At 43.0% G+C, this 25613-nt stretch overlaps 1 protein-coding gene and 1 long non-coding RNA gene across 3 annotated transcripts; both read right to left on the bottom strand.

The window, feature by feature from the left end:
* Positions 1-25037, bottom strand: zgc:103559. 2 transcript variants are annotated; one of them, XM_036978920.1, is made up of 11 exons: positions 24375-25037; positions 17081-17232; positions 13668-13782; positions 12643-12789; positions 10546-10621; positions 10303-10420; positions 8778-8964; positions 5231-5369; positions 727-899; positions 568-600; positions 1-409 (listed from the first exon to the last, which is right to left on the bottom strand). In XM_036978920.1, exons 1-11 carry the CDS (start codon positions 24528-24530, stop codon positions 221-223), a joined length of 1485 nt encoding a protein of 494 aa, XP_036834815.1. In that variant the 5' UTR covers positions 24531-25037; the 3' UTR covers positions 1-220. The 2 variants fall into 2 exon arrangements, with proteins under 2 accessions (XP_036834815.1, XP_036834816.1); XM_036978921.1 differs by having other exon boundaries at positions 10303-10396; positions 24375-25036.
* LOC118964700 lies at positions 5801-7663 on the bottom strand. Its single transcript, XR_005051922.1, has 3 exons — positions 7056-7663; positions 7021-7022; positions 5801-6952 (listed from the first exon to the last, which is right to left on the bottom strand). It is a non-coding gene; the product is annotated as an uncharacterized LOC118964700 (long non-coding RNA).
* Positions 25038-25613: the final 576 nt, after the last annotated feature.

Genomic DNA, 25613 nt, shown 5'->3' on the forward strand with positions numbered 1-25613 from the left:
TTTGAAAGAGATTACTTTGTTTATTGAAACATCTTAAAACAACAGTCAAGCATATGAACTTTGAGACACACATGCCCCCCCCCCCCCCCCCCCCCCCCCATGGTCCATTTATTTAATTGTATTGTATTTATGTAGCCAGGATTGTCCCCTCGGTAACATGTCTTGCCACTGTTTTCCAGGGAGTCACAGTGAGGCCTGGGTCCCCTCGGTCTTCTCTCCATCACCGTGAGGCCTGGGTCCCCTCGGTCTTCTCTCCATCACACAGGGAGACCTGGGTCGTCCCCTGGGGGAGGAGGAGATGCTTCCCCAGGGGCGTAGGAGAGAAGGAACCCTGCTTGTACACCACTCTGCCTCGGACGATGGTGACACTCACCTCCCCAAGCAACGTCAGGCCCAGGTAGGGAGTTAGCTGGAGAGAGAGATGGGGGGTGGGGGGGGGGGGGGGGGGTTCGTCAACCAGGATCATTGCCTTCAGTAGATTGTGAAGGCTTTATATGTATAGTCTGGACTGATCTTCATATTTTAATATTGTGTAGGGTATTGTACCCATGGTTTATGTTATCTCACCTTATTTTTGTGATGTATACTTGCGTCTTTCACCTGTGGAAAGTCATCAATGGAAATATAAAATAATAGCTGAGCACAAAACCAACAAATTAACAGTTGTGATACAATGAAAGACTGTGTGTTCTTCGTCTTAATGAATCCCTCTCCTATAATACTAGCCTCAAACTCCTTCTCTGGGTCCCATATGACCAGGTCTGCATCGTGACCGGGAACAAGGCTCCCCTTCTGGTTGTCAAGGCGACAGAGTTGTGCAGTGCGCTGGCAGAGGAGCCTCACCACGTCTGGCAGAGTGAAACCCTTCTTACTGGCTGACGTCCAGAACAGAGACAGACCTGAGATAGTGAGAGACAGACATAGAGCGAGACAGATAGACAGAGACAGAGACAATACAGAGAGAGACAGAGACAACAGAGAGAGACAATTTTTTGTATTTTATTTAACCTTTATTTAACCAGGAAAGGCTCATTGAGATTAAAATATATTTTTCAAGAGCGTCCTGGCCAAGATAGGCAGCACCAAGTCATTACAAAAAAATTACAGACAAACAACATGAAAAACTACAAGTAATCTAGTAAAAACCATTGAATTCACAAGAGTATAAAACAGCTAATTAAAAACATTTACAGGTCAGGGAATCAGCCTTGAAATCCTTCATCAGTGATTTAAAAACACCAATCGGGACAAGTTCTTCCAGTTTAAAAGTATTTTGTAAGGCGTTCCAAGACGATGGCGCAGAGGACATAAAATCCCTTTTACCAAATTCAGTTCGGACATTTGGAACAGTTAGCAGGATAAAGTCCAGCGAACGAAGAGACGACCCACCACATTCCTGAACAATAAAAATGCACAAATAAAAAGGTAGTAAACCCAAAATGGCTTTGTAAATAGAGAGAGAGACAGATAGAGAGAGAGACAATAGAGAGAGACAGATAGAGAGACAGAGAGAGAGAAAAGGAGGTGGAAACTGGGCTGCACTTCCTAACCTCCTGCCCATTGTCTGACCATATTAGAGACACCGCAGCAAGATTAGTGACCTGTGAGAGGGAGGTTTGAATACACACTATAGCCTGGGAGAGGGGGAGTGGAATACATACTATAGCCTGGGAGAGGGAGGGTTGAATACATACTATAGCCTGGGAGAGGGAGGGTTGAATACATACTATAGCCTGGGAGAGGGAGGGTTGAATACATACTATAGCCTGGGAGAGGGGGAGTTGAATACATACTATAGCCTGGGAGAGGGAGGGTTGAATACATACTATAGCCTGTGAGAGGGAGGTTTGAATACACACTATAGCCTGGGAGAGGGGGAGTTGAATACATACTATAGCCTGGGAGAGGGAGGGTTGAATACATACTATAGCCTGGGAGAGGGAGGGTTGAATACATACTATAGCCTGGGAGAGGGAGGGTGGAATACATACTATAGCCTGGGAGAGGGAGGGTGGAATACATACTATAGCCTGTGAGAGGGAGGTTTGAATACACACTATAGCCTGGGAGAGGGGGAGTTGAATACATACTATAGCCTGGGAGAGGGAGGGTTGAATACATACTATAGCCTGGGAGAGGGAGGGTTGAATACATACTATAGCCTGGGAGAGGGAGGGTTGAATACATACTATAGCCTGGGAGAGGGAGGGTTGAATACATACTATAGCCTGTGAGAGGGAGGTTTGAATACACACTATAGCCTGGGAGAGGGGGAGTTGAATACATACTATAGCCTGGGAGAGGGAGGGTTGAATACATACTATAGCCTGGGAGAGGGAGGGTTGAATACATACTATAGCCTGGGAGAGGGAGGGTTGAATACATACTATAGCCTGGGAGAGGGAGGGTTGAATACATACTATAGCCTGGGAGAGGGAGGGTTGAATACATACTATAGCCTGGGAGAGGGAGGTTTGAATACACACTATAGCCTGGGAGAGGGGGAGTTGAATACATACTATAGCCTGGGAGAGGGAGGGTTGAATACATACTATAGCCTGGGAGAGGGGGAGTTGAATACATACTATAGCCTGGGAGAGGGAGGGTTGAATACATACTATAGCCTGGGAGAGGGGGAGTTGAATACATACTATAGCCTGGGAGAGGGAGGGTGGAATACATACTATAGCCTGGGAGAGGGAGGGTGGAATACATACTATAGCCTGGGAGAGGGAGGGTGGAATACATACTATAGCCTGGGAGAGGGGGAGTTGAATACATACTATAGCCTGGGAGAGGGAGGGTGGAATACATACTATAGCCTGGGAGAGGGAGGGTTGAATACATACTATAGCCTGGGAGAGGGAGGCTTGAATACACACTATAGCCTGGGAGAGGGAGGGTGAAATACATACTATAGCCTGGGAGAGGGAGGGTTGAATACATACTATAGCCTGGGAGAGGGAGGGGGGGGGGTTTACGATGCTTTGGGGTGATAAACCTAACAAGACCGTGTTCCAAAGCATGAGTTAATGTTTCTGTTCTATACGGTACCAGGGAGAGATGACCACCAGGGCCAGATGACCACCAGGGCCAGATGACCACCAGGGCCAGATAACCACCAGGGCCAGACCATGATCTCTACACAACGAGAACAGTTTTTTATTTTTTTTACAGCAGATACCGTCTGCTGTGCATTATAAGTATCTTTCATACAAATCTTAACCTTGTGACCCATTCCATACATCTGTTGTTTGTCATGTGGCTTGAAGAGGGTGTATCTTGGCTATAAAATACCTTTGTACCTTTGTCTCGGGGCTCTCAACGAATCATCTGAGGGTGATTCATTCGACCAGCCATCGTTATCGTACTCAATCGATTCACTTTATATATGTGTGTTGTATTGACTTGCTCCCTTATTAATAAGTGAATAAAGATTTAGTTTAACTATAACTCTGACTTGTGTGATATGTTCGCCTCACCTCATTTTATAGTAAAGAAATGAACCACCACACGAAGCCAGGAGTCTTTGATCAGACCTCTTCTCTGTTCACTGTGACTGGCCAGTAAATAATTAAACTGTCTTGTAAACTAGCGCTGTATTTTATGCTTATCTCCTTGTGGACTTTGTCGTGTAGCAGGAGACTGGATTAGTAGTAACATCAGGAGCAGAGTTTAGAGGCTTTGCCAACAGACAAGGCATGGTTTAATGAATGATTCATTTATGGTATATGAAAAGATATAAATACATTTTACAGAACAACACGATAGATACCTTTTCATTTGGTGCCTCTGACAGACACATAGAAATATAATCTATTAGAATGTATTATATTTCTATGGTTGGATATTAGGCTTCTATGTGTGAATCCATTAGATTATATCATATTTCTATGGTTGGACATTAGGGATTTATGTGTGAATCTATTAGAATTTATTATATTTCTATGGTTGGACATGAGGCTTCTATGTTTTTTTTAAATTTATTTGACCTTTACTTAACTAGGCAAGTCAGATAAGAACAAATTCGTATTTTCAATGACGGCCTAGGAACAGTGGGTTAACTGCCTGTTCAGGGGCAGAACGACAGATTTGTACCTTGCAACCTTCCGGTTACTAGCCCAATGTCCTAACCACTAGGCTACCCTGCCCCCCCATGTGTAACTACTCACACAGAAAATACTATATATAGATGGCAAGGTATGGCTAATAGCTAATGGATCTCTAATGGATCTCTACGGGATCTCTGACTGATCTCAAATGGATCTCTGACGGATCTCTAATGGATCTACTGGATCTTTAATGGATCTTTAATGGCTCTCTAATAGTTAGCTACTGGATCTCTAATGGATCCACTGGATCTCAAATGGATCTCACTGGATCTTTAATGGATCTTTAATGGATCTCTATTGGATCTCTACTGGATCTCTACTGGATCCACTGTATTTTTAATGGATCTCTAATGGATCCAATGGATCTTTAATGGATCTCTAAGGGATCTCTAATGGATATCTAACGGATCCACTCGATCTTTAATGGATCTCTAATGGATCCACTGGATCTCTAATAGATCCACTGGATCTCTAATGAATCTCTACTGGATCTTTAATGAATCTCTAATGGATCTATAATGGATCTTAATGGATCTCTAATGGATCCACTTAATCTTTCATGGATCTCTACTGGATCTTTAATGGATCTCTAATGGATCTCTAAGGGATCTCTACTGGATCTTTAATGGATCTCTGCTTGATCTCTAATGGATCTCTACTGGATCCACTGGATCTTTAATGGATCTCTAATGGATCCACTGGATCTCTAATGAATCTCTACTGGATCTTTACTGGATCCTTAAATGATCTCTAATGGATCTCTAATGGATCCACTGGATCTTTAATGGATCTCTAATAGATCCACTGGATCTTTAATGGATCTTGAATGGATCTTAATGGATCTCCAATGGATCACCTGGATCTTTAATGGATCTCTAATGGATCCACTGGATCTTTAATGGATCTCTAATGGATCCACTGGATCTTTAATGGATCTCTAATGGATCTCTACTGGATCTCTAATGGATACACTGGATCTTTAATGGATCTCTACTGGATCTTTAATGGATCTCTAATGGATCTCTACTGAATCTTTAATGGATCTCTAATGGATATCTACTGGATCTCTAATGGATCTCTACTGGATCTTTAATGGATCTCTTATTGATCTCACTTACCGAACTGTAAGGAGGAGATCCCTCCCCAGGCCTGAGTGAAATCCCCACTGTCCAATCTCTTCAGGTCTGGTGTGCAGGGGGAGTGATCTGACACAACCATGTCAATCTGACCAGCCTTCAGGGCAGACCACAGCTGCTCCTGGAGGGGTAGAAGGTAATGGGACGTTTTAGATGTTTTAATATATTTTTTTATCTAACCTTTATTTAACCAGGTAGGCTAGTTGAGAACAAGTTCTCATTTACAACTGCGACCTGGCCAAGATAAAGCAAAACAGCGTGACAAAAACAACAACACAGAGTTACACATAAACAAACGTACAGTCAATAACACAATAGAAAATCTGTATGCAATTTGTGCAAATGAAGTAAGGAGGTAAGGCAATAAATAGGCAAAATAATTACAATTGAGCAATTAACACTGGAGTGATAGATGTACAGATGAGGATGTGTAAGTAGAAATACTGGTGTGCAAAAGAGCAGAGAAAAAACAAAAAACAAATGCGAGGATTCAATTGGTAATAACCATCATGTTCAGTGTGGATGGATGACTGGCCCCTGTGTTAACTTCTGTTATATAATGAGATGGTGTGGATGGATGACTGGCCCCTGTGTTAACTTCTGTTATATAATGAGATGGTGTGGATGGATGACTGGCCCCTGTGTTAACTTCTGTTATATAATGAGATGGTGTGGATGGGTGACTGGCCCCCGTGTTAACTTCTGTTATATAATGAGATGGTGTGGATGGATGACTGGCCCCTGTGTTAACTTCTGTTATATAATGAGATGGTGTGGATGGGTGACTGGCCCCTCTGTTAACTTCTGTTATATAATGAGATGGTGTGGATGGATGACTGGCCCCTGTGTTAACTTCTGTTATAGAATGAGATGGTGTGAATGGATGACTGGCCCCTGTGTTAACTTCTGTTATATAATGAGATGGTGTGGATGGGTGACTGGCCCCTGTGTTAACTTCTGCTATATAATGAGATGGTGTGGATGGGTGACTGGCCCCTGTGTTAACTTCTGTTATACAATGAGATGGTGTGGATGGGTGACTGGCCCCTGTGTTAACTTCTGTTATATAATGAGATGGTGTGGATGGATGACTGGCCCCCGTGTTAACTTCTGTTATATAATGAGATGGTGGGGATGGGTGACTGGCCCCTGTGTTAACTTCTGTTATATAATGAGATGGTGTGGATGGGTGACTGGCCCCCATGTTAACTTCTGTTATATAATGAGAAGGTGTGGATGGGTGACTGGCCCCTGTGTTAATTTCTGTTACATAATGAGAAGGTGTGGATGGATGACTGGCCCCTGTGTTAACTTCTGTTATATAATGAGATGGTGTGGATGGGTGACTGGCCTCTGTGTTAACTTCTGTTATATAATGAGATGGTGTGGATGGATGACTGGCCCCTGTGTTAACTTCTGTTATATAATGAGATGGTGTGGATGGGTGACTGGCCCCTGTGTTAACTTCTGTTATATAATGAGAAGGTGTGGATGGGTGACTGGCCCCTGTGTTAACTTCTGTTATATAATGAGATGGTGTGGATGGATGACTGGCCCCCTCTGTTAACTTCTGTTATATAATGTTCAGTGTGGATGGATGACTGGCCCCTGTGTTAACTTCTGTTATATAATGAGAAGGTGTGGATGGGTGACTGGCCCCCTGTGTTAACTTCTGTTATATAATGAGAAGGTGTGGATGGGTGACTGGCCCCTGTGTTAACTTCTGTTATATAATGAAATGGTGTGGATGGGTGGATGGGCCCTGTGTTAACTTCTGTTATATAATGAGATGGTGTGGATGGGTGACTGGCCCCTGTGTTAACTTCTGTTATATAATGAGATGGTGTGGATGGGTGACTGGCCCCCGTGTTAACTTCTGTTATATAATGAGATGGTGTGGATGGGTGACTGGCCCCCGTGTTAACTTCTGTTATATAATGAGATGGTGTGGATGGGTGACTGGCCCCCGTGTTAACTTCTGTTATATAATGAGATGGTGTGGATGGATGACTGGCCCCTGTGTTAACTTCTGTTATATAATGAGATGGTGTGGATGGGTGACTGGCCCCTGTGTTAACTTCTGTTATATAATGAGATGGTGTGGATGGGTGACTGGACAGCGTGTTAACTTCTGTTATATAATGAGATGGTGTGGATGGATGACTGGCCCCCTGTGTTAACTTCTGTTATATAATGAGATGGTGTGGATGGGTGACTGGCCCCCTGTGTTAACTTCTGTTATATAATGAGATGGTGCGGATGGGTGACTGGCCCCTGTGTTAACTTCTGTTATATAATGAGAAGGTGTGGTCTATGTTAGTCTTCTATTGTCTGTATGTACGCAGTCTCTCTGTTTATTTGCACTTTCTCTGTGTCTCTTGTTTTCATTTATTAATTATATATTAATTATATATACAGTACCAGTCAAAAGTTTGGACACGCCTACTCATTCCAGGGTTTTTCTTTATTTGTACTATTTTCTACATTGTAGAATAATAGTGAAGACATCAAAACTATGAAATAACACATATGGAATCATGTAGTAACCAATAAAGTGTTAAACAAATCAAAATATTTTTTGAGATTCTTCAAAGTAGCCACCCTTTGCCTTGATGACAGCTTTGCACACTCTTAGCATTCTCTCAACCAGCTTCATGAGGTAGTCACCTGGAATGCATTTCAATTAACAGTTGTGCCTTGTTAAAAGTACATTTGTGGAATTTCTTTCCTTCTTAATGCGTTTGATCCAATCAGTTGTGTTGTGACAAGGTAGGGGTGGTATACAGAAGATGGCCCTATTTCGTAAAAAACCAAGTCCATATTATGGCAAGAACAACTCAAATAAGCAAAGAGAAACAGTAGTCCATCATTACTTTGGCTACTTTGAAGAATATTCAATATAAAATATATACTTTTGTGGCTACTACATGATTCCATATGTGTTACTTCATAGTTTTGATGACTTCAACTATTATTCTATGACGTAGAAAATAGTAAAAATAAAGAAGAAGGTCTATCTGGTTAGATATCCCTCTGATGAGAGGTCTACCTGGTTCGATATCCCTCTGATGAGAGGTGTACCTGGTTAGATATCCCTCTGATGAGAGGTGTACCTGGTTAGATATCCCTCTGATGAGAGGTGTACCTGGTTAGATATCCCTCTGATGAGAGGTGTACCTGGTTAGATATCCCTCTGATGAGAGGTGTACCTGGTTAGATATCACTCTGATGAGAGTTGTACCTGGTTAGATATCTCTTTGATGAGAGGTGTACCTGGTTAGATAGCCCTCTGATGAGAGGTGTACCTGGTTAGATATCTCTCTGATGAGAGGTGTACCTGGTTAGATATCCCTCTGATGGGAGGTGTACCTGGTTAGATATCCCTCTGATGAGAGATGTACCTGGTTAGCTACCCCTCTGATGAGAGGTCTACCTGGTTAGATATCCCTCTGATGGGAGGTCTACCTGGTTAGATATCTCTCTGATGAGAGGTCTACATGGTTAGATATCCCTCTGATGAGAGGTGTACCTGGTTAGCTACCCCTCTGATAGGAGGACAGCATTTGAACTGTGTGGCCCCAGCAGGGATGTGTTCAGCAGACAGGCTGAGGTAGTGATGGGTGGTCTCCACCGTCAGAGGGGCTCCGGCCTGCTTCGCAGCCTGGATCAGAGCCAGGGGCTGGGCAGAGGACAGGTGCACTATGTGGCAATGCACCCTAGAGAGAGACATACACAGTCCACATCAGAGCCCAGGGGCTGGGCAGAGGACAGGTGCACTATGTGGCAATGCACCCTAGAGAGTTAGAGTTAAAACCTCTATACATTTGAAATGTTACTACTTTTGTTTTATATGCAAATTGTCAATAAATATAATATTGAGAAAACCAGGAGAGATACTCAGAGGGGCATCTCTAAAACCTGGCTGCTGATCTCTTAACGATTAGATATGAACTCAAACAGCAGCACAGTACATAACACATCTTAGTAGTAGTAGTAGTAGTACTGGTAGCAGTAGTAGTAGTAGTATTAGTAGTAGTATTAGTAGTAGTAGTAGTAGTAGTGGTAGCAGTAGTACTGGTAGCAGTAGTAGTAGTAGTAGTAGTAGTAGTAGTCATAGAGATAGTAGTAGTAGCAGTAGTAGTAGTAGTAGTAGTAGCAGTAGTAGTAGTAGTAGTAGTAGTAGTACTAGCAGTAGCATAGGTAGTAGTGGTTGTAGTAGTAGTGGTAGTAGTAGTAGTAGTAGTAGTAGTAGTAGTAGTAGTAGTAGTAGTAGTAGTAGTAGTGGAAGTTGTGGTGGTAGTAGTAGTGGTAGTAGTATTAGTAGTAGTGGTATTAGTAGTAGTAGTAGTAGTGGTAGTAGTAGTGGTAGTAGTAGTGGTAGTAGTGGTATTAGTAGTAGCAGTAGTAGTAGTAGTAGTAGTGGTAGTAGTAGCTGTAGTAGTAGTAGTAGTAGTAGTAGTTGTAGTAGTGGTAGTAACAGTAGTAGTAGTGGTAGTAGTAGTAGTAATAGTAGTAGTACTAGTAGTAGTAGTAGTAGTAGTGGTAGTAGTAGTAGTAGTAGTGGTAGTAGTAGTAGTAGTGGTAGTAGTAGTAGTAGTGGTAGTAGTAGTAGTAGTAGTGGTAGTAACAGTAGTAGTAGTGGTAGTAGTGGTATTAGTAGTAATAGTAGTAGTACTAGTAGTAGTAGTAGTAGTAGTAGTAGTAGTAGTACTAGCAGTAGCATAGGTAGTAGTAGTAGTAGTAGTAGTAGTAGTAGTAGTGGTAGTAGTAGTGGTAGTTGTAGTGGTAGTAATAGTAGTAGTAGTAGTAGTAGTGGTAGTAGTAGTCATAGTAATAGTAGTAGTAGTAGTAGTAGTGGTGGTAACAGTAGTAGTAGTGGTAGTAACAGTAGTGGTAGTAACAGTAGTAGTAGTGGTAGTAGTAGTCATAGTAATAGTAGTAGTAGTGGTAGTAACAGTAGTAGTAGTGGTAGTAACAGTAGTAGTAGTAATAGTGGTAGTAGTAGTAGTAGTAGTAGTAGTAGTAGTACTAGTAGTAGTAGTAGTAGTTCTTACTGGTATTTCAGGCAGAGCTCAGTGACAGTTCGAATGGCCTCCAGCTCCATAACATCTGGTCTGGACTTGAGGAAGGTGGAGTACTCCTTGGGGTCTATGGAAAGCAGTGGTGTGTCCCCAGTGGTGGGGATGGAAGTAGGAGGATGGTATTTATAGATACTGTTAAATTACTCTGACACACCAGTAGCAAAATACTGCTTCATTTTTTCGGATGTCTTTTTGCCATCGACGTTAAAATGATACCTGCTTCCTCTGATGGCAGAGGGACATCCCTCTCTTCTTTCCCTGATGGCAGGGGGGTATCCCTCTCAGCATGAAACTACAGAGAAAGGAGAAGTAGTCAAGGTTGGTATTTGTTAAAAACCCCTTAGTCATAAGGTATATAACATTGATTAATAAATTCCCTTCCTTCAAGATAATTGTTTCGCCCCCATAGCTTACACGTTTTATATGATAGAGTAGTGACAAGTCACATAGAATTACTACAAAAACAAACACCTTTCCAATGCAGTGAGTGTGTTTGTGAGGAAGCTGTGAATTCTAGAATGAGGAATTGGGGGTGCTCAATCAAAAGTGTATCATTAAAATTTTTTATTTAGGAACCGTGTTCAAAAAGTGAAAACCTGTACTCACTGAAATGCCCCTGTAAGTTACTACCATAGTGGACATGTCCCTGTAAATCACTACCATAGTGGACATGTCCCTGTAAATCACTACCATAGTAGACATGTCCCTGTAAATCACTACCATAGTAGACATGTCCCTGTAAATCACTACTATAGTAGACATGTCCCTGTAAATCACTACCATAGTAGACATGTCCCTGTAAATCACTACCATAGTAGACATGTCCCTGTAAATCACTACCATAGTAGACATGTCCCTGTAAATCACTACCATAGTAGACATGTCCCTGTAAATCACTACCATAGTAGACATGTCCCTGTAAATCACTACTATAGTAGACATGTCCCTGTAAATCACTACCATAGTGGACATGTCCCTGTAAATCACTACCATAGTAGACATGTCCCTGTAAATCACTACCATAGTAGACATGTCCCTGTAAATCACTACCATAGTAGACATGTCCCTGTAAATCACTACCATAGTAGACATGTCCCTGTAAATCACTACCATAGTAGACATGTCCCTGTTAGTCACTACCATAGTGGACATGTCCCTGTAAATCACTACCATAGTAGACATGTCCCTGTAAATCACTACTATAGTAGACATGTCCCTGTAAATCACTACCATAGTGGACATGTCCCTGTAAATCACTACCATAGTAGACATGTCCCTGTAAATCACTACCATAGTAGACATGTCCCTGTAAATCACTACCATAGTAGACATGTCCCTGTAAATCACTACCATAGTAGACATGTCCCTGTAAATCACTACCATAGTAGACATGTCCCTGTTAGTCACTACCATAGTGGACATGTCCCTGTAAATCACTACCATAGTAGACATGTCCCTGTAAATCAACACCATAGTAGACATGTCCCTGTTAGTCACTACCATAGTAGACATGTCCCTGTTAGTCACTACCATAGTGGACATGCCCCTGTAAATCACTACCATAGTGGACATGCCCCTGTAAATCACTACCATAGTGGACATGCCCCTGTAAATCACTACCATAGTGGACACGCCCCTGTAAATCACTACCATAGTGGACATGCCCCTGTAAGTCACTACCATAGTGAACATGCCCCTGTAAGTCACTACCATAGTGAACATGCCCCTGTAAATCACTACCATAGTGAACATGCCCCTGTAAGTCACTACCATAGTGAACATGCCCCTGTAAATCACTACCATAGTAGACATGCCCCTGTAAGTCACTACCATAGTGAATATGCCCCTGTAAATCACTACCATAGTGGACATGCCCCTGTAAGTCACTACCATAGTGAACATGCCCCTGTAAGTCACTACCATAGTGAATATGCCCCTGTAAATCACTACCATAGTGGACATGCCCCTGTAAATCACTACCATAGTGAATATGCCCCTGTAAATCACTACCATAGTGGACATGCCCCTGTAAATCACTACCATAGTGGACATGCCCCTGTAAATCACTACCATAGTGAATATGCCCCTGTAAATCACTACCATAGTGGACATGCCCCTGTAAATCACTACCATAGTGGACATGCCCCTGTAAATCACTACCATAGTGAACATGCCCCTGTAAGTCAGAAGTCAAACAGACGAGTTTCGGGGACAGCCTTTGTTAGTTTTCTCTGACCTCTGCTGCTGAAAAAAAAACATTAAAACAGAAAGAAAATATGAGTGCATTTTATTTTCCATCTATCTGTGAGTTACCAGGAGAACGCTCCCTGTGCCCTGTAGCTGTTTCATGGCGATGTGCAGATCCCCGTCAGTCACATGAGGGAACTCCTCAACTCCACTGTGGATCAGGAAACATTTAAAACCAGCCACCCCAGCCCGAATCATGGGGAGCAGCTCCAGCTGCAGAAACAGAGTCATTTGTATCAGGTGGTTTCACTACGGGTAGAAGCCGAAGCCACACCATCACCACAGGGCTTTGGTTTAGGTTCACCCGAGTGTGATTGGTCGTATTCTTAATTGTCCCGCAAAAAAAAAAACATCCATCCTTTCCTCTTCTCCTCTACTTGAATCTCTACAGATTTGATATAACTGACCAGACTAAGGACAGCATATTAATGAGATTCCATGTTATGTTCACCTGCCAAGTCTGTCCCAATCAGGGCAGATCCCAATCAGGGCAGATCCCAATCAGGGCAGATCCCAATCAGGGCAGATCCCATTCAGGGCAGATCCCAATCAGGGCAGATCCCATTCAGGGCAGATCCCAATCAGGGCAGATCCCAATCAGGGCAGATCAAGGTGAAACGATGAGGAAACTCTGAGGACTTTTTTGACAATTGAGAAAGAGCCTTCCCACTGGGAACAGATGTCAGATCAACGTGTAGTTTATATTTACATTTATATTACCACAAAATGCCCTTAAATGTATAACTTTTTCTTTGCAAATCCAATCAATTTTCCAGGTTGATGGAAACAACGTTATTTCAACCGTTTTTTTGCCTAGTGGGTTATTTTTATCTCTACTTTTTGTCCCTCAACCAACTCCGTGGCCTTGTGGTTAGAGTGTCTGCCCTGAGATTGGAATCTTGGACGTTCGATCCCTGGCGAGTCATACGAAATACTGTAAAAATGAGACCTGATGCGTCTCTGCTTGGCACTCAGCATTTAAGGAGATAGATTTGGAGGAGGAGGGGGGGGAAGTCCCTGCGATAGACTAGCGTCCTGTCCAGCTGGTGTTCTTGTACATCATGCTATCATTCCTACAGCTAGTACTGTACCTGGTTGCCAGGGACGACCCCTCCCCAGAAGGCAGTGTCTACAAAACACTTTCCCGACGCTGCTGCCATCTTCTCATGGAAGTTATCCAGGGTGGTGGTCGGCGGGATGCTGTTGCTATGGAGACAGTAATTAGAACACAGTTCAATTTGCATATTTGAAATCTCTTTTTTTTCTTCTTTTTTTTAAAGATATCCTTAGTGATCCTCAGTTTGGCCAGATCTGAATGTGTTCGTTGAGTACAGGAGTAGCCTAAGTTAGACAGTGTGACAGGCATGTCTTGACAATGTGATCTTTATTCAAGGCCAGCTTTAGAAAAGTACATTTGAGGCAATCTGTAGTTTACCCTTACACTATCTCAGACTCCTAACCTCTATCTTAGATCTTACGACCTGAATCTGGACAATGGGTAATGGTTCTATGGGGGAAAAGGTCAGCCTCTATCACTCCTTACCCATACCCATTTGGCTCTAACTCCTCCATGTATCACTCCTTACCCATACCCATTTGGCTCTAACTCCTCCATGTATCACTCCTTACCCATACCCGTTTGGCTCTAACTCCTCCATGTATCACTCCTTACCCATACCCGTTTGGCTCTAACTCCTCCATGTATCACTCCTTACCCATACCCGTTTGGCTCTAACTCCTCCATGTATCACTCCTTACCCATACCCGTTTGGCTCTAACTCCTCCATGTATCACTCCTTACCCATACCCGTTTGGCTCTAACTCCTCCATGTATCACTCCTTACCCATACCCGTTTGGCTCTAACTCCTCCATGTATCACTCCTTACCCATACCCGTTTGGCTCTAACTCCTCCATGTATCACTCCTTACCCATACCCATTTGACTCTAACTCCTCCATGTATCACTCCTTACCCATACCCATTTAGCTCTAACTCCTCCATGTATCACTCCTTACCCATACCCATTTGACTCTAACTCCTCCATGTATCACTCCTTACCCATACCCATTTGGCTCTAACTCCTCCATGTATCACTCCTTACCCATACCCGTTTGACTCTAACTCCTCCATGTATCACTCCTTACCCATACCCGTTTGGCTCTAACTCCTCCATGTATCACTCCTTACCCATACCCGTTTGACTCTAACTCCTCCATGTATCACTCTTTACCCATACCCATTTGGCTCTAACTCCTCCATGTATCACTCCTTACCCATACTCGTTTTTCTCTAACTCCTCCATGTATCACTCCTTACCCATACCCGTTTGACTCTAACTCCTCCATGTATCACTCCTTACCCATACCCGTTTGGCTCTAACTCCTCCATGTATCACTCCTTACCCATACCCGTTTGGCTCTAACTCCTCCATGTATCACTCCTTACCCATACCCGTTTGGCTCTAACTCCTCCATGTATCACTCCTTACCCATACCCGTTTGGCTCTAACTCCTCCATGTATCACTCCTTACCCATACCCGTTTGACTCTAACTCCTCCATGTATCACTCCTTACCCATACCCATTTGACTCTAACTCCTCCATGTATCACTCCTTACCCATACCCGTTTGGCTCTAACTCCTCCATGTATCACTCCTTACCCATACCCGTTTGGCTCTAACTCCTCCATGTATCACTCCTTAGCCATACCCGTTTGGCTCTAACTCCTCCATGTATCACTCCTTACCCATACCCATTTGACTCTAACTCCTCCATGTATCACTCCTTACCCATACCCGTTTAGCTCTAACTCCTCCATGTATCACTCCTTACCCATACCCATTTGGCTCTAACTCCTCCATGTATCACTCCTTACCCATACCCGTTTGACTCTAACTCCTCCATGTATCACTCCTTACCCATACCCATTTGGCTCTAACTCCTCCATGTATCACTCCTTACCCATACCCGTTTGGCTCTAACTCCTCCATGTATCACTCCTTACCCATACCCGTTTGGCTCTAACTCCTCCATGTATCACTCCTTACCCATACCCGTTTGACTCTAACTCCTCCATGTATCACTCCTTACCCATACCCGTTTGGCTCTAACTCCTCCATGTATCACTCCTTACCCATACCCGTTTGGCTCTAACTCCTCCATGTATCACTCCTTACCCATACCCATTTGGCTCTAACTCATCCATGTATCACTCCTTACCCATACCCATTTGACTCTAACTCCTCCATGTATCACTCCTTACCCATACCCGTTTGGCTCTAACTCCTCCATGTATCACTCCTTACCCATACCCATTTGGCTCTACCTCCTCCATGTATCACTCCTTACCCATACCCGTTTGGCTCTAACTCCTCCATGTATCACTCCTTACCCATACCCATTTGACTCTAACTCCTCCATGTATCACTCCTTACCCATACCCGTTTGGCTCTAACTCCTCCATGTATCACTCCTTACCCATACCTGTTTGACTCTAACTCCTCCATGTATCACTCCTTACCCATACCCATTTGACTCTAACTCCTCCATGTATCACTCCTTACCCATACCCGTTTGGCTCTAACTCCTCCATGTATCACTCCTTACCCATACCCGTTTGACTCTAACTCCTCCATGTATCACTCCTTACCCATACCCATTTGACTCTAACTCCTCCATGTATCACTCCTTACCCATACCCGTTTGGCTCTAACTCCTCCATGTATCACTCCTTACCCATACCTGTTTGACTCTAACTCCTCCATGTATCACTCCTTACCCATACCCATTTGGCTCTAACTCCTCCATGTATCACTCCTTACCCATACCCGTTTGGCTCTAACTCCTCCATGTATCACTCCTTACCCATACCCATTTGGCTCTAACTCCTCCATGTATCACTCCTTACCCATACCCGTTTGGCTCTAACTCCTCCATGTATCACTCCTTACCCATACCCGTTTGGCTCTAACTCCTCCATGTATCACTCCTTACCCATACCCGTTTGGCTCTAACTCCTCCATGTATCACTCCTTACCCATACCCATTTGGCTGTAACTCCTCCATGTATCACTCCTTACCCATACCCGTTTGGCTCTAACTCCTCCATGTATCACTCCTTACCCATACCCGTTTGGCTCTAACTCCTCCATGTACCACTCCTTACCCATACCCGTTTGACTCTAACTCCTCCATGTCTGCAATTCTGAAGGGTCTGGATAGGCATAACCAGAAAATCTTCAAATTACAAATCTGCAAACATTGAAGGGTTAGGACCAAGGGAAGGGGTAGGGAGCTAATTGTGACGGGGCTGTTCCATGTTCTTGGCAAGAGGACCACAATGGAAATGAATCCCAGACTTTACCCTCCATGATTCTACTCATGTACATGTAGTAGTAGTAGTAGTAGTAGTATGTGTGCTTGTTTTTAAAATGGAGGAATTAATCAACTTAACTAAACTTTGTAGTGATTTACAGGGACATGTCCACTATGGTAGTGACTTACAGGGGCATGTCCACTATGGTAGTGACCCCTCCTGCAGCAGCGGCCCTCGTGGCAGTCCAGAATCCCTCCCAGGTGGTGCGACCCGGTTCATTCACATGGACGTGACAGTCCACGATACCAGGCATCACCAGATGGTCTCCCACATCCAACACCTACCATCAGTGTAAAAAATATATGTTATAGATACAGCTATACATGTCATAGCACCAGCCATGAAATAACTGATGATTGGCTGAGAGAAATTAATGAAAAAAAGATTGTGTGTGGGCCTGTTTTGTTAGACTTCGGTGTGGATTTTGACATTGTCGATCATAGTCTGCTGCTGGAAAAACGTATGTGCTATGGCTTTACACCCCCTGCTATAATGTGGATAAAGAGTTACCTGTCTAACAGAACACAGATGGGTGTTCTTTAATGGCAGCCTCTCCAACATAATCCAGGAAGAATCAGGAATTCCCCAGGGCAGCTGTCTAGGCCCCTTACTTTTTTCAATCTTTACTAACGACATGCCACTGGCTTTGAGTAAAGCCAGTGTGTCTATGTATGTGGATGACTCAATATACATTACAGCTAGCACAGCGACTGAAATGACTACATTAATTAACTTAATTAACTTCTTAACAACACTATCAACAAGGCAGGTCCTACAGGCCCTAGTTTCTACCTTCTTAACATCACTATCAACAAGGCAGGTCCTACAGGCCCTAGTTTCTACCTTCTTAACAACACTATCAACAAGGCAGGTCCTACAGGCCCTAGTTTCTACCTTCTTAACAGCACTATCAACAAGGCAGGTCCTACAGGCCCTAGTTTCTACCTTCTTAACATCACTATCAACAAGGCAGGTCCTACAGGCCCTAGATCCTACCTTCTTAACAACACTATCAACAAGGCAGGTCCTACAGGCACTAGTTTCTACCTTCTTAACAGCACTATCAACAAGGCAGGTCCTACAGGCCCTAGTTTCTATCTTCTTAACAACACTATCAACAAGGTAGGTCCTACAGGCCCTAGTTTCTATCTTCTTTAACAGCACTATCAACAAGGCAGGTCCTACAGGCCCTAGTTCATACCTTCTTCACAACCCTATGAACAAGGCAGGTCCCACAGGCCCTAGTTTTGTCACACCTGGACTACTGTTCAGTCATGTGGTCAGGTGCCACAATAAAGGACTTAGGAAAATTGCAATTGTCTCAGAACAGGGCAGCACAGCTGGCCCTTGGATGTACACAGAGAGCTAATATTAATAATATGCATGTCAATCTCTCCTGGCTCAAAGCGGAGGAGAGATCGACTTCATCACTACTTGTATTTGTGAGACGTATTGACATGTTGAATGCACCAAGCTGAACTACTAGCACACAGCTCAGACACCCATGCATACCCCACTAGACACGCCACCAGAGGTCTCTTCACAGTCCCCAAGTCCAGAACAGACTATAGGAGGCGCACAGTACTACATAGAGCCATGACTACATGGAACTCTATTCGACATCAGGAAACTCATGCAAGCAGTAAAATTAGATTTAAAAAACAGATAAAAAATACACTTTATGGAACAATGGGGACTTGAAGCAACACAAACAGACACATGCATACAAACACACAATATCATACGCACTATACACACATGTGCACATGGATTTTGTGTTGTACAGTAGATGTGTGGTAGTAGAATAGGGGCCTGGGGGCATACACTTAATATGTTGTAAAATCTGTTGTGAATTTATTGTAATGTATAAAAAATGTATAACTGCCTTAATTCTGCTGGATCCCAAGAAGAGTAGCTGCTGCCTTGGCAGGAACTAATGGGGATCCATAATAAACCCCAGGAAGAGTAGCTGCTGCCTTGGCAGGAACTAATGGGGATCCATAATAAACCCCAGGAAGAGTAGCTGCTGCTTTGGCAGGAACTAATGGGGATCCATAATAAAGCCCAGGAAGAGTAGCTGCTGCCTTGGCAGGAACTAATGGGGATCCATAATAAACCCCAGGAAGAGTAGCTGCTGCCTTGGCAGGAACTAATGGGGATCCATAATAAATACCAGGAAGAGTAGCTGCTGCCTTGGCAGGAACTAATGGGGATCCATAATAAATACCAGGAAGAGTAGCTACTGCCTCAACAGGAACTAATGGGGATCCATAATAAACCCCAGGAAGAGTAGCTGCTGCCTTGGCAGGAACTAATGGGGATCCATAATAAATACCAGGAAGAGTAGCTGCTGCCTTGGCAGGAACTAATGGGGATCCATAATAAATACCAGGAAGAGTAGCTACTGCCTCAACAGGAACTAATGGGGATCCATAATAAACCCCAGGAAGAGTAGCTGCTGCCTTGGCAGGAACTAATGGGGATCTATAATAAACCCCAGGAAGAGTAGCTGCTGCCTTGGCAAGAACTAATGGGGATCCATAATAAACCCCAGGAAGAGTAGCTGCTGCCTTGGCAGGAACTAATGGGGATCCATAATACACCCCAGGAAGAGTAGCTGCTGCCTTGACAAGAACTAATGGGGAACCATAATAAACCCCAGGAAGAGTAGCTGCTGCCTTGGCAGGAACTATTCGAGATCCATAATAAACCCCAGGAAGAGTAGCTGCTGCCTTGGCAGGAACTAATGGGTTTCCATAATAAACCCCAGGAAGAGTAGCTGCTGCCTTGGCAGGAACTAATGGGGATCCATAATAAATACAAATCACAGTAAAGCTACATCAGTAAATGTATTTATTTGTACCTTTATTTAACTAGGCAAGTCAGCTAAGAACAAATTCTTATTTTCAATGACGGCCTACCCCGGCGACGCTGGGACTATTCTGCGCCACTCTATGGGACTCCCAATCATGGCCAGATGTGATTCAGCCTGGATACGAACCAGTAGTGACACCTCTTGCACTGAGATGCAGTGCCTTATTACCACTGCACCACTTGGGAGCCCATACTGATCTGAAGCTACATCAGTAAAGCCACGTCAGTAATGCTACATCAGTAATGCTACGTCAGTAATGCTACGTCAGCAATGCTACGTCAGCAATGCTACGTCAGTAATGCTACATCAGTAATGCTACGTCAGTAATGCTACGTCAGTAATGCTACGTCAGTAAGGCCACGTCAGTAATGCTACGTCAGCAATGCTACGTCAGTAAAGCCACGTCAGTAATGCTACGTCAGTAATGCTACATCAGTAATGCTACGTCAGTAATGCTACGTCAGTAAGGCCACGTCAGTAATGCTACGTCAGCAATGCTACGTCAGTAAAGCCACGTCAGTAATGCTACGTCAGTAATGCTACGTCAGTAATGCTACGTCAGTAAGGCCACGTCAGTAATGCTACGTCAGCAATGCTACGTCAGTAAAGCCACGTCAGTAATGCTACGTCAGTAATGCTACGTCAGTAATGCTACGTCAGCAATGCTACGTCAGCAATGCTACGGCAGTAAGGCCACGTCAGTAATGCCAAGTCAGCAATGCCACGTCAGCAATGCTACATCATTAAAACTACGTCAGTAATGCTACGTCAGCAATAATGCTACGTCAGCTATAATGCTACGTCAGTAATGCTACGTCAGTAATGCTACGTCAGTAACGCTACGTTATAGAACAGTGTATCTCAATCCTGGTCCTGGCCATTACCATGAACACGTATAACTATTTATAATTTATAACCTGGTCCTGGGGACCCAAAGGGTTTTATTTTTTTTATTTTTTTTTGCCTTACCTGATTCAAATCATCCAAACTTGATGATGAGTTGAGGATTTGAATCAGCTGTGTAGTGCTAGGGATTAATTAAACAAACATGTGCACACTCTTGGGTCCCAGGACCAGGGTTAAGATACACCATTAAAAATAGTTATACACCTTCATAGTAATGCTCAATCAGTAATGGCCAAATTGCACCTCATTCCCTATATAGTGGACTACTTTTGACCAGGGCCCCTTAGGACTCATAGGACTCTGGTCAAAACGTAGTGCACTATGTAGGGAATAGGGTGGTATTTGGGACACAGATGTAGTAATACAGATGTTATTACAGTGTAATTAAATTTTTCAGCAATCTAGGCCACAAAATAGCCCCGATTGAACTACAAATGGGTGAGAAATAAATACACTGAATGACAGTATCTTTTCTCTCCAACAGGGGGAGGAAGTGAGCCAGAGAACCAAGTTTTAAGTTTCCAGTTGTATTAGTCTTATGTACAGGATACACACGGTATACACTGTCCAACTGCTTCGGAGAGCAAAAGCACCTGGTCATCTGGAGCGCCTTCCTGGACGGCTCGGTATTGTCTGCCTTGAAGCGAGCATGTCAAGCTCATCTGGGAGGGAGACTTCGTTGGGCACCACATAGCTGGTTGTGCCTTTGTTGTCCGTGATAGTCTGTAGTTCTTGCCACATGCATCATGAGTCTGAATTACTCGTACACGTTGCGCGACACCGAGTCGTCTGGGTTCGTTCTGCTGACATCGAATGCTGCGGTATGGGCTGTCAGCATGGTACGAATTCTCTGTTCATCCACGTTTTTGGATGGGGTATGGCTGGATTGAGTGCCCCATGGTGGCGGTGGTGTTATGGTATGGGCAGGCATAAGCTATGGACAACAAACACAATTTAATTTTATCGTGACGACACCCTGAGGTCCATTGTTGTGCCATTCATTCGCTGCCATCACCTCATGTGACACGGCCCCGTGTCGCAAAGGATCTGTACACCATTCCTGGAAGATGTCACCCATTGAGCATGTTTGGGATGCGCTGGAACGACAGCGTTTTCCAGTTCCCAATAATATCCAGCAACTTCGCACAGCCATTGAAAAGGAGTGGGACAACATTCCACAGGCCACAATCGACAGCCTGATCAACTCTATGCGAAGGAGATGTCGTGCTGTGTAAGGCAAATGGTGGTCACACCAGATACTGACTGGTTTTCTGGTTCACGCCACAACTTTTTTATTTATTTAATTTAATTTAATTTTGTATAAAAGATAAGCATTATATTATTACATTATAGAAGTAGCTCTGGTAGGCCTAAAACATTCTTTGATTTTTCCTGCAATAGCTAATTCTTAATAATAGCCACACCACACCAAACCTTCACAAAAGTTTGTAAACTTTTTTAGGGTAATATAAAAAGTCAAGCCAATGTTTATAGGGAAAATACGAGCAGGCTATTATATTATATTATATTGTATTACATTATATTGTATTATATTATATTATATTACGGCAAAAACTGCATTACAGTTGGAACTGAATTTGGCCAAAGAAAATGGCTCAACAGAATGAAACAAAAACACTCGTGAACTGGTTTAAACCTTCACAACAGTTTTGAATAGGCAATACTACAGCAATATCCAACACAGGCTAGTGCCTATTGCACCCAACAAATGACAGCAATATCCAACACAGGCTAGTGCCTATTGCACCCAACAAATGACAGCAATAGCCTACTGTTATTTATTTTACATTTTAAACTAAATACTGATAACACAATTAACTTTATTTAACAAACATCTCAACAGAATTAAACAAAACATATTTTGCATATTTAAATAACTGGTTTTGATTAATAAATAGGCTTACAATAATAACAACATATACAATAATAAGAATGATAAAACAAATGATTATAAATAGAAAAATAAATGTAAGTTCCAAAACTGTATAATTTTAGTGACAGACACTGGGGAAGCAAGTGCAGGGAGTTTTAATGGAACAACGGACATAAAAACAGAATACGGACAGCGTCTGGACAGGGGAAACGAAACAACATTAATGCTGACACGGGGATGAAACAGAGCAACAGACAGATGTAGGGAAGGCAATGAGTCCAGGTGAGTCCAATGAGTCCAATGAGTCCAATGAGTCCAGGTGAGTCCAATGAGTCCAATGAGTCCAGGTGAGTCCAATGAGTCCAGGTGAGTCCAATGAGTCCAGGTGAGTCCAATGAGTCCAATGAGTCCAATGAGCGCTGATGCGCATAGCGAAGGTGACAGGTGTGCATAATGATGGGCAGGGAGGGGGAGGGGGTCAATCCTACCTGAAAGTTGCACAGTAGCCTGTGTTTTACTTCAATTAAAATGGCCTCCATCTTTAAAATGACCTCCATCTTTACTTTAATTAAAATGGCCTCCATCTTTAAAATGACCTCCATCTTTACTTTAATTAAAATGGCCTCCATCTTTAATTAAATTAAAATGGCCTCCATCTTTACTTCAATTAAAATGGCTTCCATCTTTACTTCAATTAAAATGGCCTCCATCTTTACTTCAATTAAAATGGCCTCCAATTTTTTTTACATTTAAGTAAAATGACAGTTGGAGGACAGATGGGTATATTGTAGTGGACTCAGATGAGAAGAATGTTGGCTCGGTCAAATGCAGGCTACTGTGCAACTTTCTCTCGCTCTCCTCAGCAGCAAGCGCAGACGCGCGCACGGAGTGTGAGAATGGTGGTGAATCACAAATTCAAGGTGTAGATAATCTGCTTTGAATTTGTATTTAATTAGGCCTACAGGCTAACCTTTGTAGGCCCTTCCCCCTTGGAAGCAGAGTAGCCTACTGGCATTACAGCGTGATTCAGAAATTAGGGAGAGAGATTTTTAACTAGAGAAGAATGGATTAATCTTTCGATTTTTTTTATTTTGCTTGTCGGAACTGTGGAACAAAACAAAGAAAATGATGAGAAAAACATTTTGGTTACAAGCCCTGCTTAACACTTTAACTGAATGTTTCAATAGCACTTTTAATAACACTGCTAGCTTAATTCAGTATTTGACTTCCATCCATGTTTGAGTATGTCAGGAGATGACGTGGAAACCAGCCACTAGGGGCAACAGTGAGCGCTGTTACGTTCAAGTACGTTTTGGTTTTGGTTAGGTGCTGTGGACAGGGATAGTGGGTGAATCTGCCTCTGATTCCAAAGGTCGCAAGTTCAAATCCAGCTATATAATTTTTTGTTTTTGAGATTTTTGTTTTAAACCTATCCCAAACCTTAACCATTCTGAGTTAATGCCTGAAATTAACCCTAACCTTAAAAATGTTGCATTAATACCTAAACTTAACCTAAAACACTTTGAAATTTGAAGTTTGCAACAACTTCAAAATTTGACGTTTTGAGAAACATTAACGTCTAATTCTGACGTTAAACTGTGAGAACTAGTTGAACTGGGAAGTGTTTTTCTTCATAGGAAATTATTACGCAAACATTCTGAACAAACAAAGTCATAATTAACACAAAAAAATAAATAAAAATAAAATACCAAATTGAGCAGAAGCCAGAGAGCCAATCAATACCTACCTCACAGCCAGCAGCAGTATCCCCAGTAGAACCACTGGAGTCTGGGAGGATTTTGTGTATCTTTCCTTCCTTGATGACAATCAGAGCAGGCCGTATCTCTGTGCCACACAGAACCCTGCTACTCCTCACTGCACTCACGGTCGACCCAGGCTCCATTACTGCAGGACTACCTGGGCTAGTCTAAAGAGTGGAACAAACGGGTTCTGCTAGTCTAAAGAGTGGAACAAAACGGGTTCTGCTAGTCTAAAGAGTGGAACAAACGGGTTCTGCTAGTCTAAAGAGTGGAACAAAACGGGTTCTGCTAGTCTAAAGAGTGGAACAAACGGGTTCTGCTAGTCTAAAGAGTGGAACAAACGGGTTCTGCTAGTCTAAAGAGTGGAACCAACGGGTTCTGCTAGTCTAAAGAGTGGAACCAACGGGTTCTGCTAGTCTAAAGAGTGGAACCAACGGGTTCTGCTAGTCTAAAGAGTGGAACAAAACGGGTTCTGCTAGTCTAAAGAGTGGAACAAACGGGTTCTGCTAGTCTAAAGAGTGGAACAAAACGGGTTCTGCTAGTCTAAAGGGTGGAACAAAACGGGTTCTGCTAGTCTAAAGAGTAAAACAAACGGACTCTGCTTTTAAGTCTGGTCTGTGTGCAGATATTCTGTGGAATACTGTGGATGGCACCGCCCCCAAGGCAGGCAAGTAAAGGGTTGCGTAAGATAGTGGTTACAGACAGTGATAGAGGTTTGTTGACCTCTCTTTTACTCTGTATACAGAATGAACCCACGAGCCGAGTACCATGTATAAAGCAACTAGTTTTCAGGGGGATATATGTTAGTAAAATATGTCTAGTGAGATTTATCTCTCTTTAACATTAGATTTGCAACTTTTACACTAGACGTGGTGTGGCCGAAGCTGTATTCTTGATTCATGTGAGTGCAGCTATTATCATTCTGGAAACACCATGTATATACACTGACTGTACAAAACATTAAGAACTCCTGCTCTTTCAATAACACAGACTGACCAGGTAAATCCAGGTGAAAGCTATGATCCCTTGATGATGTCACTTGTTAAATCCACTTCAATCGGTGTAGAGGAAGGGGAGTAGACATGTTAAGGAAGGATTTTTAAGCCTTGAAACAATTGAGACATGGATTGTGTATGTGTGCCATTCAGAGGGTGAATGGGCCAGACAAAATATTGAAGTGCCTTTGAACGAGGTATGGTAGTAGGTGCCAGGCGCACCGGTTTGTG

This window comes from Oncorhynchus mykiss, chromosome 5 (assembly GCF_013265735.2).
Source record: "Oncorhynchus mykiss isolate Arlee chromosome 5, USDA_OmykA_1.1, whole genome shotgun sequence".
In the NCBI taxonomy this organism is placed as follows: domain Eukaryota; kingdom Metazoa; phylum Chordata; class Actinopteri; order Salmoniformes; family Salmonidae; genus Oncorhynchus; species Oncorhynchus mykiss.